Here is a 10,294-nt window from a genome sequence, read left to right on the forward strand (position 1 = left end):
CCATGTGAAGCTCCAGGACACACTTCCTGTCAGAGCAAAAAGGCCTTTATTCAAGTGTACTAAGATATACTTATTTGATACTAAAACTGAGGCAGTGTACTGGATGGGGGTTCAGGTCAGGGATGTGGTCTATGGTTTATCTTCTTTTGCACCATCATTTTATGATGACTATTTTATGATTAGGTTTGCTCCCCCATTCCAAAAACATGTTAGCTTAATTGGCCACTCCAAATTGTCCATAGGTATGAATGTGAGTGTGAATGGTTGTTTGTCTATATGTGCCCTGGGATTGGCTGGCCACCAGTCTCTGCCCAAAGACGGCTGGGATAGGCTCCAGCACCCCGCGACCCTTTTGAGCATAAGTGGTAAAAAATGAATGAACGAATAAATTGTATGATGATGTGGATATCTATTTCATGTATGTGATCGTACTGATTCACTGTGGCATGTTTGTTTCACATTAGCCAAAATAATTATCGTGTGTCAATATTGTGTATATTAGATCGCATAAACCAACATTTTAGTCAATGTTATGAAAAGGAAAACACAACTTAAAGCAAACGGTTTACATCGCTTTTACCGCTGTCTTTATAGGAGGACTTTTTAAAAAGGACCTTTTTCCGCCCGGTCCCATTTTGTAGACGTACTGCTTCCGCTTCCGTTCCTGTTTTTTTGTCAACAGTGGGCAGCACGAGTTGGCCAGGAGAAATAATGGTAATGCAGCGTTATCACGCACCCGAAACTATTAATTGTAAAACAAGACTAATATATGAAATCTGCATTTAATCCGCGATTGTACTTCCAGCCGAAGAATCGCAAACCGAAGGGCAAACCCGCGGAAAAGGTTGTCCATCCGTATAGCAGGAAAGCTGCCTACTTGGCCAGCGAGGAAATACGGCTAAAGAAGAAAGAAAGGTTCCTTCGAATGAATAGATGTATTTTAAGTGTTGTGAAAAAATGCTAAGTTGTTTTGTGTTGCTGCAGACAGAAGATTGACAAGGCGGCACGTCTGAACACCATCGGTAAGATGGTCGTAGGTTCGGGGTCTGTTGCTATGTCTCCATGCATAATGTCATAGTGTTAGCTTGTCACAATGTTAGCTTGTCACACCTATTATGTCTCCATGCATAATGTCATAGTGTTAGCTTGTCACAATGTTAGCTTGTCACACCTATTATGTCTCCATGCATTATGGCATAGTGTTAGCTTGTCACACCTATTATGTCTCCATGCATTATGGCATAGTGTTAGCTTGTCACAATGTTAGCTTGTCACACCTATTATGTCTCCATGCATTATGGCATAGTGTTAGTTTGTCACACCTATTATGTCTCCATGCATAATGTCATAGTGTTAGCTTGTCACAATGTTAGCTTGTCACACCTATTATGTCTCCATGCATTATGGCATAGTGTTAGCTTGTCACACCTATTATGTCTCCATGCATTATGGCATAGTGTTAGCTTGTCACAATGTTAGCTTGTCACACCTATTATGTCTCCATGCATTATGGCATAGTGTTAGCTTGTCACACCTATTATGTCTCCATGCATTATGGCATAGTGTTAGCTTGTCACAATGTTAGCTTGTCACACCTATTATGTCTCCATGCATTATGGCATAGTGTTAGCTTGTCACACCTATTATGTCTCCATGCATTATGTCATAGTGTTAGCTTGTCACACCTATTATGTCTTTATGCATTATGTCATAGTGTTAGCTTGTCATACCTATTATGTCTCCATGCATTATGTCACAATGTTAGCTTGTCACACCTATTATGTCTTTATGCATTATGTCATAGTGTTAGCTTGTCACACGTAGGAGAGAAGCTGCTGTGGTTCCAGGCGCAGTTGGACCCGCAAAAGACCAGTTACAGCAAAAAAGATGCTTGTGACATCATTGAGAGGTGAGCAGGGCATCGTGACCCGTGAAGTCGTTTGTGGAATGTGAGTCAGAGAAACAGAAACGGGGTGCATGGAGAAGAAGCGGTAATTCAGAAAACGCTGGTAAACAGCTTTTCTATATATTATTTTATCTTATTATGTCTATTATATTGGGCAATAGGAGTGTAAAGGTGACTATAGGGGTGTTATGTCTTGTCCAGTGGACTCTAATAGTGATAGAAGTGTATTTAGAAAGTGGTTTTCTATGTCATGACTACATCAGTATTTCCTTCATTGTATCTGGTGTGTGTGTGTAGGTACCTCCAGAGGTTTGATTCGGAGCTGGAGCAGATTGAGCTGGTGAACAGCATCAAGGGTCGTCAAGGTCGTCTGCACGGTGCCAGAGAGAGCGCCATCAAGCAGAATATCGAGCGGGAGCGAGCGCAGTACGAGAGCGTGGGCTTAGGTGAGCGTGTAGGACACAAATCCTTCATCAGTACTCCACATTGCGTTTGATGTGCTTCTCGTCTGCCTCAGAGATCCCAGACTTCATCAACACAAAACACCTGAAAACCTTCAGGTGCGTGCAGTGACTCCTTTTCACACTTGGAATGTGTCTATTTGCATCATGGTGGACTTTGTTTGCCGGTGGCATTTCTGGCCTCACTTTTGTTTCATTCACGCTTGGGGTGCGTGATGATGGCGGTGTGACCTCATGCCCGTAAACACCATCACATTCAAAATCGCTCAGAAAATCCATTATTAAAAAAAATCAATGAGGCGAGATTACCCGTACGGTCCTTTTCTCTACTGCCGATACCAGCATAGCAAGCTACCGAGCTAGTAGTTAGTAGTTAGCCTCTCCAATGTACTTTGTGTAAGTATTCTTAACTTAAGAAGCCTTTCAAACGGAGCGGAGAAGAAGGACCAAGGTGACAAGAACCTACCACTTCCACACGGGATGGGAGGAGAACCTCAGCCATGGCATGCGGGCTGGGCCCTGCTGGCTCAGGGGCCGGTCTCCGCCACTGATGCCTGGTGACCACGATGCTACACACAACCTGGCCTTCTCTACTTTTAGACTAATAATAGTCCCTTATCATAATTATTGTTCTGATATTGTTGGAAAGGCGCCGCATGGTGAGGGAGTGGGACAATGAGGGATGGCTGGATTTGGCTGCTTTCAAGCTGGCTTCAAGGCTCACTGACATGATTCTTCAGCTTTGCTTCAATATGTTCTGTATTGTTTGTAATTGTCTTCTACGTTTTGTTTTGTCAAAGCTAAGGTGAGAGGAAATTCAGGTTACATGTTAGCTTCATTAGCCGCTCCAAATTGTCCATAGGTATGAATGTGGGTGGGAGTGGTCGTTTGTCTATATGTGCCCTGGGATTGGCTGGCCACCAGTCCAGGGTGGACCCCGCCTCTGGCCTGAAGACAGCTGGGATAGGCTCCAGCACCCCCGCGACCCTGATGAGGATAACTGGCATAGAAGATGGATGGACAGAGGTTAAATGAGTCAAAAACATTTTTCATTTTGATGAAAAATACACCAACCCAAGTGGACGAAAATGTAGCTCAGCCTGAGCTTAAAAAAAGCAAAGCACTTGGAAGATAATTCCAAATCATAGAAGACATTTAGGACAAGTGCATGGAAGTGAGGAAGCCGTCTGTTGCTTTGTTTGAGGGGGTGCTGGGATGAAGCAACTGTTCCTTTTTCCGTTATGCAGGGAGTGGACGGGAGACCTGAAGAAACTTCCAAACATTAAGCTGAGAAAGGTTTCAAGCAAAGGCGTGGAAGTGATGGATGCGGGAGAGGAGAAGAACGAGGCTGCTGAAGAAGAAGAAGAAGAAGAAGGAGGAATGGAAAGGATGTGTGACGCCAGTTGACCTACAGTAGGACCCACAGGTTGGAGACCCCTTCACATTAGCGGGCCAGAGGATGTCTCCAAACCTTTGATTGGCACTGTCTAACTTTAACCAGCAGATGGCGCCAGATGTAAAGGAAGCGGTAGAGCATAGCTGAGGTGGACTGTTCTTCCTTGTTAGACAGGAAAAGGGATCCTTGTCACACCAAAGTGGTCATCATCAAAGACTCCATCTGGCCTTGGCCTTTTGGCTGAAGACGGCCAAAGTCAGGAGACCAGGATAAGGCTTCTAGACGCTGCTTTGGTGTCCAAAGGAAGACCCAAATAAACCTTTACCGCATCTTTATGGAGCAGAGAATGACCTTTCCTTTCGCCTTTTGGCTTTTCCTCATCTGGCGGGCATTGTTACTTAACTGCAGAGAGTACCACGTGATAACGTTTTTAGAAATGAGTTGATGGCAAGTGGATGTTCTCGGTGAGGAGATACAGATAACGTTGGTCTTGTGGAGAGGAGCCGTCTGCAAACTGCAATGAAGTAGCCTTTTTTCAACTTCCTGTTCGTGGTGCCACATCCAACACTGCGTTTCCTCAAACTGCGGTGTGGGTGCTCGTTAATGGGGCGTCCAACAATAGTGCTTTGGTGTATTTAATAGAATATATATGTTCTCTATTTCATGACAGCCAGTCAAGGACTTCTTCTAAACGGCAGCTTTACAGATACCTCAGGTGAACACAGCCCCCCCCACCCCCCCGATGGAACCACCTGCTACGTGTTCACGTTGGGACACTGACCATCTCGTCTTTCACCTGAGCAGGGCAGCAGAAACGAGTGTCCACCTTTCCAGCATCATTTTGGTCCCATACCATCTCAGAGGGCCCCCAATCGGTGCCGTACTGGTCATCCAAAAGGGGGCTGTGTGAAAGGGGCTTAAAAGCACATTGAAGGTGTCGCTGCAGGTCGACAAGTGAAAGTTGTCGTCGGCGTGTGGAAAAAGTCGAACAAAAGCAGCCCCCCTGTATCCGTCGAGGCCTGCTCTTCATCTCCAGCCTCCATGGACCAAGAACCCCGTCGGCCCTGCTGGCCACACGCCCTTGACGCCGGTCCCAATGTCACACCGGGTTCTGCATGGGCGCCACAGCCGCCTCCAGGGAGGTGTCAGAGTCCAGGTGGGTCCCCGGGACCGGGCCGACGGGAACCTCAGCCGTGTCGTGCTTGCCGTTGGCCAGGTGGGCGGCAGTGGGTGGGCGGCGCTGGGGGTTCTTGTCGGGGCAGCTCTGCACGGTGATGATGCGGTTGAAGGCCTTGAGGCGGTGCCACAGCTGCAGGTAGACCTTGCACTGGATGTACATGAAGATCAGCCCCCCCGTGAAGCCCACGGCCACCACGATCAGTTTGGTCCAGAAGGGCCACTCCAGCACGCCTGCAAGCACAGACGCGCTCGTTAGGGCAGCCTGGGGGGGGCGCCATGGACCGCCTCGGGTGGTGCCAGCTGTGCTTACCCTCTGGAGTATAGTACTTGAGAAGAGAAACCCTCCATAACTCCTCTGCAATCAACAGCATTCAGTACTCTTTATGGACGTACAGTACACCATACTGGACATACACTACATACAGTACACACGGGTTACACGGGTACATACTGTATATCACGGCCACGCCCCCTGGATTGGCTCAAACTGCCTCTGATTCTAATCGACTCATGCAAACTCCTTTTCCAACAGCATGGATCCCAGTTGGTTATGATATGGAATATGGCCGTGATACGTACTTCCTCGGACACGGCACCAACCAATCACACGTTCCCGTCTTGGAACTCGGATCACTCGCCTAATTCTGGCCTAAACCTTCAGCTAGAACTTCTTCTCTACCAAAGGCACAGCACGACACGCAAGACGTCACAAGACGTCACGACACGCAAGACGAGTACGTTTTACCGTTCTTGCCGAGTTTGATCTCCTCTGTGGTTCTCTTGACCAGGACGTAGACGGACCACAGCATGCACACGATGGCGAGCAGGTGGAACAAGACGGAACAGAAGATCTTTCTCCTCTCGCTCTTGGACATGTGCAGCTTCTCCCACTGGCCAGCAGGTGGTGCCACACGGGAAGACAAATGATGTTAACTTCCTTCTCTCTACTCCAAGTGGTAAATAGCTCTAGCAGTTGGATGGCACTATCCACAAGGGAAAGGTGTGGCTGCCGTGCATCCAGCAGAGGGCGCTGGCTAACTAACAAGCCAATTCTAACATTTTCCAGCAGGGAAATTGGGATTTTGGGATTGGGATGACCAGCAAGTTGCGTTCCAATGATGGCAACGTGCATGGACTTTATGGAAGGGGGGCCGCATTGGGGGGGGTCTTCAGACGCTGATGGACAGGCTGGGTCTACCACCTTTGACCTTTACTTTTACAATGAAAAACTACAGTACATGTCAATGTATTGCAATACACTAATATCATCTCTATCAGCTCACACTCCTTGGATACTCGTGGCCCCGCCTCCGGGGTGTCGAGGGGTTCCACATTGGGGGCACATTGCAGGTGATGCAACTGGGAGGACAATACAAGGAGTGCCATCTCCAGGTCAGGAATGAGATCCCGCCCCTAGTGGAGGAGTTGAAGGACCTCGGGGTCTCATGGAACATGAGATGGTCTCTGCAGTGATGTGGACTCTGATTGGTCGGAAAAGCCAAGCTCTCCATTTGACCTGCGTTCAAGTTGAGGTCAAGTAGAGAGCAGAAGTTTCCCAGCCGGATGAGGCGGCTCGGGCATCTGGTCGGGATGCTCGTCCGACTGGTAGAGGTCTCGGGGAAGACCCGGGACACGTCAGAGAGACCATGTGTCTCAACTGGCCTGCAAACGCTTTGGAATCCGCCGGGAGGAGCTGGACAAAGTGGCCGAGGAGGTGGAAGTCTGGGATTCCCTGCTTAGGCTGCTGCCCCATCCATGGAAGGATGGATGATGGATGGATGGGAATTTTATAATATTTGGATGGTTTGCTGGGGGTCTTGGAAGGAAATGGATGCCAGGAGGATGTACTTCTAGCGCATGTGTGCGTGTGCGTGTGTGCACCTTGCGGAGGGGTTTGAGTTTGGTCTCCATGATGAAGTCGAACTTGCAGAGTTCACAGCAGCGCGTGTCTGATGACTTGATCCACTGGTAGAGACACGCGTGGTGGACAAAGCTGAGGCTGCCCGTGCAGCGACACGGCATGATGAGGGGACACTCCTCATCGCCCTCGCAGTGGCAGATCCTGCGTGCACACGCACACACACGCACACACACGCACACACACGCACACACACGCACACACATTCAGCTGACGCGTGACTTGGTGAGGACCTTCTTGTAGGTCGCACACGCACACACTGACCTGCACACCTCCGTCTCAGAATCATCGGAGCACATCTGAGGCACGTCGCACCGCTTCCGAGGCGTGGGCACAGACATGTCCCCGCCCCCCGACCCCTTTTCCTGGTATTTCTTGGTGATGAGCTCCTCGCCGTCCTCCACCGGCGAGGAGCTGTCCACCGTGCTTCTTGACTTGCGACCTCTGCCGTCGTCGTCTTCGCTCTGCAAGCCGTCCTTGGGCGAACGCCGGTCGTCCCCGGTCGTCGGGCAGCCGCCGCTACTGCCGCCGCTGCACCGCTTCTTCAGGCCGTCGCCGCCGCCGCCGCCACATCCACCCTCCGCCAGGGGATGGTTCTCCTTCCCCTCGTCCGAGTCCACCGACTGCAGCTCCATGACCTCCGTCACGTCCTCCCTGCCTTTGCTCCGGCTGCGGCGCCGCGACTTCTCCTCGCTCCAGCTGCGGAGGTGCCGGGGCGGCGCATCCTCCGAGGAGGTGGAGTCCGAGCGGAAGGCGGCTGAGCAGCGGAGGCGCGGCGCCGACTCCCGGCTTCCCCGCCAGGGCCGCTCCCGCCTCTCGCTCAACTCGCCGCTGAGGCTGCACTCACCGGGGTCAGCTGGGTCGCACGCCGCGTCGGCCTCCACGCAGCGGAAGGCGGTGACGTGGTGCCTCCTGCGGCGGTGGCGGCGCTTCACCTGCTTTTTGGGGGCCTGGGCTGGCGGGTGCCGGCCCGGGCTGGACACCGGATGTATGCTCTTGGTGATTGGAACATTCTCCTTCACGCAGGTCAGCTGACCAACACTAAACACGCAGATGGATGAGGACATGTGAACGTCAACGTGAGATGATCATGGACGCAGGTGGAAGTGATGGCGGACACGTGCCCACGTTTACATCCGTCATATGAACAGCCGGTAGACTCTTAAAGGGACATTACCTGCAAATGTCCTGAGGAGACGGGCTGATGGACGTCTTTGAGGTGCTAGCTTGTCCCGCTGTGGAGCTCGCCTTCAAAAAGAAATATCACTCATAAGTCATTTCATTCATACGTATCATACATGATTGATACCGTGATGGAGATATGATACATGATCGATACCGTCGTGGAGATATGATACATGATCGATACCATCGTGGAGATATAATACATGATTGATACCGTCGTGGAGATATGATACATGATCGATACCGTCGTGGAGATATGATACATGATCGATACCGTCGTGGAGATATGATACATGATTGATACCGTCGTGGAAATATGATACATGATCGATACCATCGTGGAGATATGATACATGATCGATACCATGATTGATACCATCATGGAGATATGATACATGATTGATACCATCATAGATATATTATTGATACCATCACGGAGATATGATACACGATTGATACCATCAGAGAGATGTTTCCTGCTGGGATAGTGAAAGTAAACATGTGTGACTACCAAACAGGCGATGACCACATTCCTTCAGCACCAAGCCAAAGGAATATCTTGAAGAACTGGAATACACGGACGCTCAACTTGTTCCCGTGTCCCGTAGGCGCCTTCCTCGCCTCGCTAACGGCTGACAAAGCAAAGCAGGGCCGCGTTGGCAGCAAAGCACATAACTCAGTCCTACCCGGCCAAATAAAAGCTAAAAGGAGAGCGGGGGGGGCTCTTGTAATCTGATAAAGGGATTTGCTGCTGCCACCAATTTGCTCCTGGTGGCTCAGGGTGGACACGTGTGATCATCCAGGCTGAAAAAAGCCAGCGGTTGTTGAGCACAGCCAGGAAGTAGTGGAGGGTACCCTACACTACTTCCTGGCTGTGCCCAGCCCAGCCACCTATTCGTACGTCTTTTGGACAGCGCTGCGCTTTTTATTCCCATCATGACATATTTCTTTCCCTACTCCGTGCTTTGGAACACCAGAAAAGGAGTTAATATGAGCTAGCTAACCATGGACGTCATGGCAAATACCTACCTTGACCATAAAGCCCTCACACACAAAAAGCCATCCACATAAGAGACGCGTATATTGGCCAAGCTACAGCCATACTGTTATTGTAGCAGCTAGCATGACAACATATATATATATATATATATATATATATATATATATATACACACCTGTAGACCTACATAGACCTATATACGCCTATATATACGTATATAAGCCATTCCAAGGAGAGCAGACATGGGAAGTGTTGTCGCGCTATCTGTGCTGCTAGCATGAGTATGTGTATCAATGCGTCGAGGAAAGTGCGTGTGTGCGTAAGAGACGTGACCCGGTGTCATGTGACCCAGAAGTGGTGATGTCACACTCTTGAAAAGCAACAAATTGCATCGGGAGTGATAAGAGGCGGCCGCAAGAGACTGGAAAAGCATGTCAGCCATAATGGTGTGCACGTACACACACACGCACACACACACACACACACACACACACACACACACACACACACACTAACAACACCCATCATTTAATACAGCTTGACCATCAAGTCCTGCAAAATAATTATATATATTATATATATATAGATCAACTATGGAACTGTATACGCTATACTGTGTATAATGTACTGTATCATCAATGATGACAGTACACAACATAATATACGTAACAAAACATAACACAATACATAAAATAACATAACATACCAGGCGCACCTGTCACCTCACCTCATTCCTGTGTTTGGGCCGCGGGGCGCTCCTGCCGTTGGCGTTGCCCTCCCTGGCCGGGACCACGCTGGTCTGGTGCACGGGCATTCCCAGGCGACGTGCCTTACTTCCACAGCGTTCCCGGGGCCTTACTTCCACAGCGTTCCCGGGGCCTTACTTCCACAGCGCCCTCCAATCGGCGACCATCCGCTGTCCCATCCCAAGAGAGCAGCCGGGTGCGGCGATCCTTCCCTCTTTCCTTTCCAATTTGGATCTTGTTGGGATCTGGATCTGGTTGGGAGCGGGATCAGGTCACCGTGGCAACAAGAAGACAGCCGTGGAGAAACTCCGACTAGTGGCTCCCTCCTCCTCTTCCTGCTGAAAAGGGGGGAGGGGGGGGGTTGTACGAAGACCAGGGGTGCTTTTTCTCAGATTCCGCCATGCATGCTGGGTAATAAGCATGCGGCCCACAGCAAGGATTTAATGCTTAGACTAACCTCAATCCACCCCCCCCCCAACAAGGGTGCTGCTAATGGGATTACA

General features: G+C 49.8%; 2 protein-coding genes across 6 annotated transcripts; one reads left to right on the forward strand and one right to left on the reverse strand.

Annotated features, from left to right (window-relative positions):
- The first annotated feature begins 638 nt into the window (after nt 1-638).
- On the forward strand, nt 639-4,102 carry tma16 (translation machinery associated 16 homolog). Of its 4 annotated transcripts, none has more exons than XM_078793750.1 (8): nt 639-714; nt 806-915; nt 985-1,022; nt 1,825-1,909; nt 2,204-2,352; nt 2,424-2,466; nt 3,615-3,793; nt 3,869-4,102. In XM_078793750.1, the coding sequence occupies exons 1-7, from the start codon at nt 712-714 to the stop codon at nt 3,772-3,774; spliced, it is 588 nt and encodes a 195-aa protein (XP_078649876.1). In that variant the 5' UTR covers nt 639-711; the 3' UTR covers nt 3,775-3,793; nt 3,869-4,102. The 4 variants fall into 4 exon arrangements, with proteins under 4 accessions (XP_078649876.1, XP_078649875.1, XP_057932025.2 ...); XM_078793749.1 differs by having other exon boundaries at nt 3,872-4,102; XM_058076042.2 differs by having other exon boundaries at nt 3,934-4,102.
- On the reverse strand, nt 3,566-10,223 carry LOC131131346 (uncharacterized). 2 transcript variants are annotated; one of them, XM_058075993.2, is made up of 7 exons: nt 9,773-10,223; nt 8,038-8,108; nt 7,125-7,901; nt 6,824-7,004; nt 5,688-5,832; nt 5,253-5,297; nt 3,566-5,173 (listed from the first exon to the last, which is right to left on the reverse strand). In XM_058075993.2, the coding sequence occupies exons 1-7, from the start codon at nt 9,857-9,859 to the stop codon at nt 4,863-4,865; spliced, it is 1,617 nt and encodes a 538-aa protein (XP_057931976.2). In that variant the 5' UTR covers nt 9,860-10,223; the 3' UTR covers nt 3,566-4,862. The 2 variants fall into 2 exon arrangements, with proteins under 2 accessions (XP_057931976.2, XP_057931993.2); XM_058076010.2 differs by lacking the exon at nt 5,253-5,297.
- Between the last annotated feature and the right edge of the window lie 71 nt (nt 10,224-10,294).

Source organism: Doryrhamphus excisus, linkage group LG9 (assembly GCF_037039965.1).
Source record: "Doryrhamphus excisus strain RoL-2023G ecotype Guam linkage group LG9, RoL_Dexc_Guam_v1.1, whole genome shotgun sequence".
Classification (NCBI taxonomy): domain Eukaryota; kingdom Metazoa; phylum Chordata; class Actinopteri; order Syngnathiformes; family Syngnathidae; genus Doryrhamphus; species Doryrhamphus excisus.

Bases quoted from the DNA above. Each gene is read 5' to 3' on its own strand.
- tma16 (XM_058076035.2), top strand. The intron at 1,023-1,824 runs GTAAGATGGTCG...TGTCACACGTAG, and splicing joins GGCACGTCTGAACACCATCG to GAGAGAAGCTGCTGTGGTTC. The intron at 2,353-2,423 runs GTGAGCGTGTAG...CGTCTGCCTCAG, and splicing joins GTACGAGAGCGTGGGCTTAG to AGATCCCAGACTTCATCAAC.
- LOC131131346 (XM_058075993.2), bottom strand. From the start codon at position 9,859: ATGCCCGTGCACCAGACCAGCGTGGTCCCGGCCAGGGAGGGCAACGCC. The intron at 7,005-7,124 runs GTCAGTGTGTGC...GTGTGCACGCAG, and splicing joins TCTGAGACGGAGGTGTGCAG to GATCTGCCACTGCGAGGGCG. The intron at 5,298-5,687 runs GTAAAACGTACT...TGTTGATTGCAG, and splicing joins GATCAAACTCGGCAAGAACG to AGGAGTTATGGAGGGTTTCT.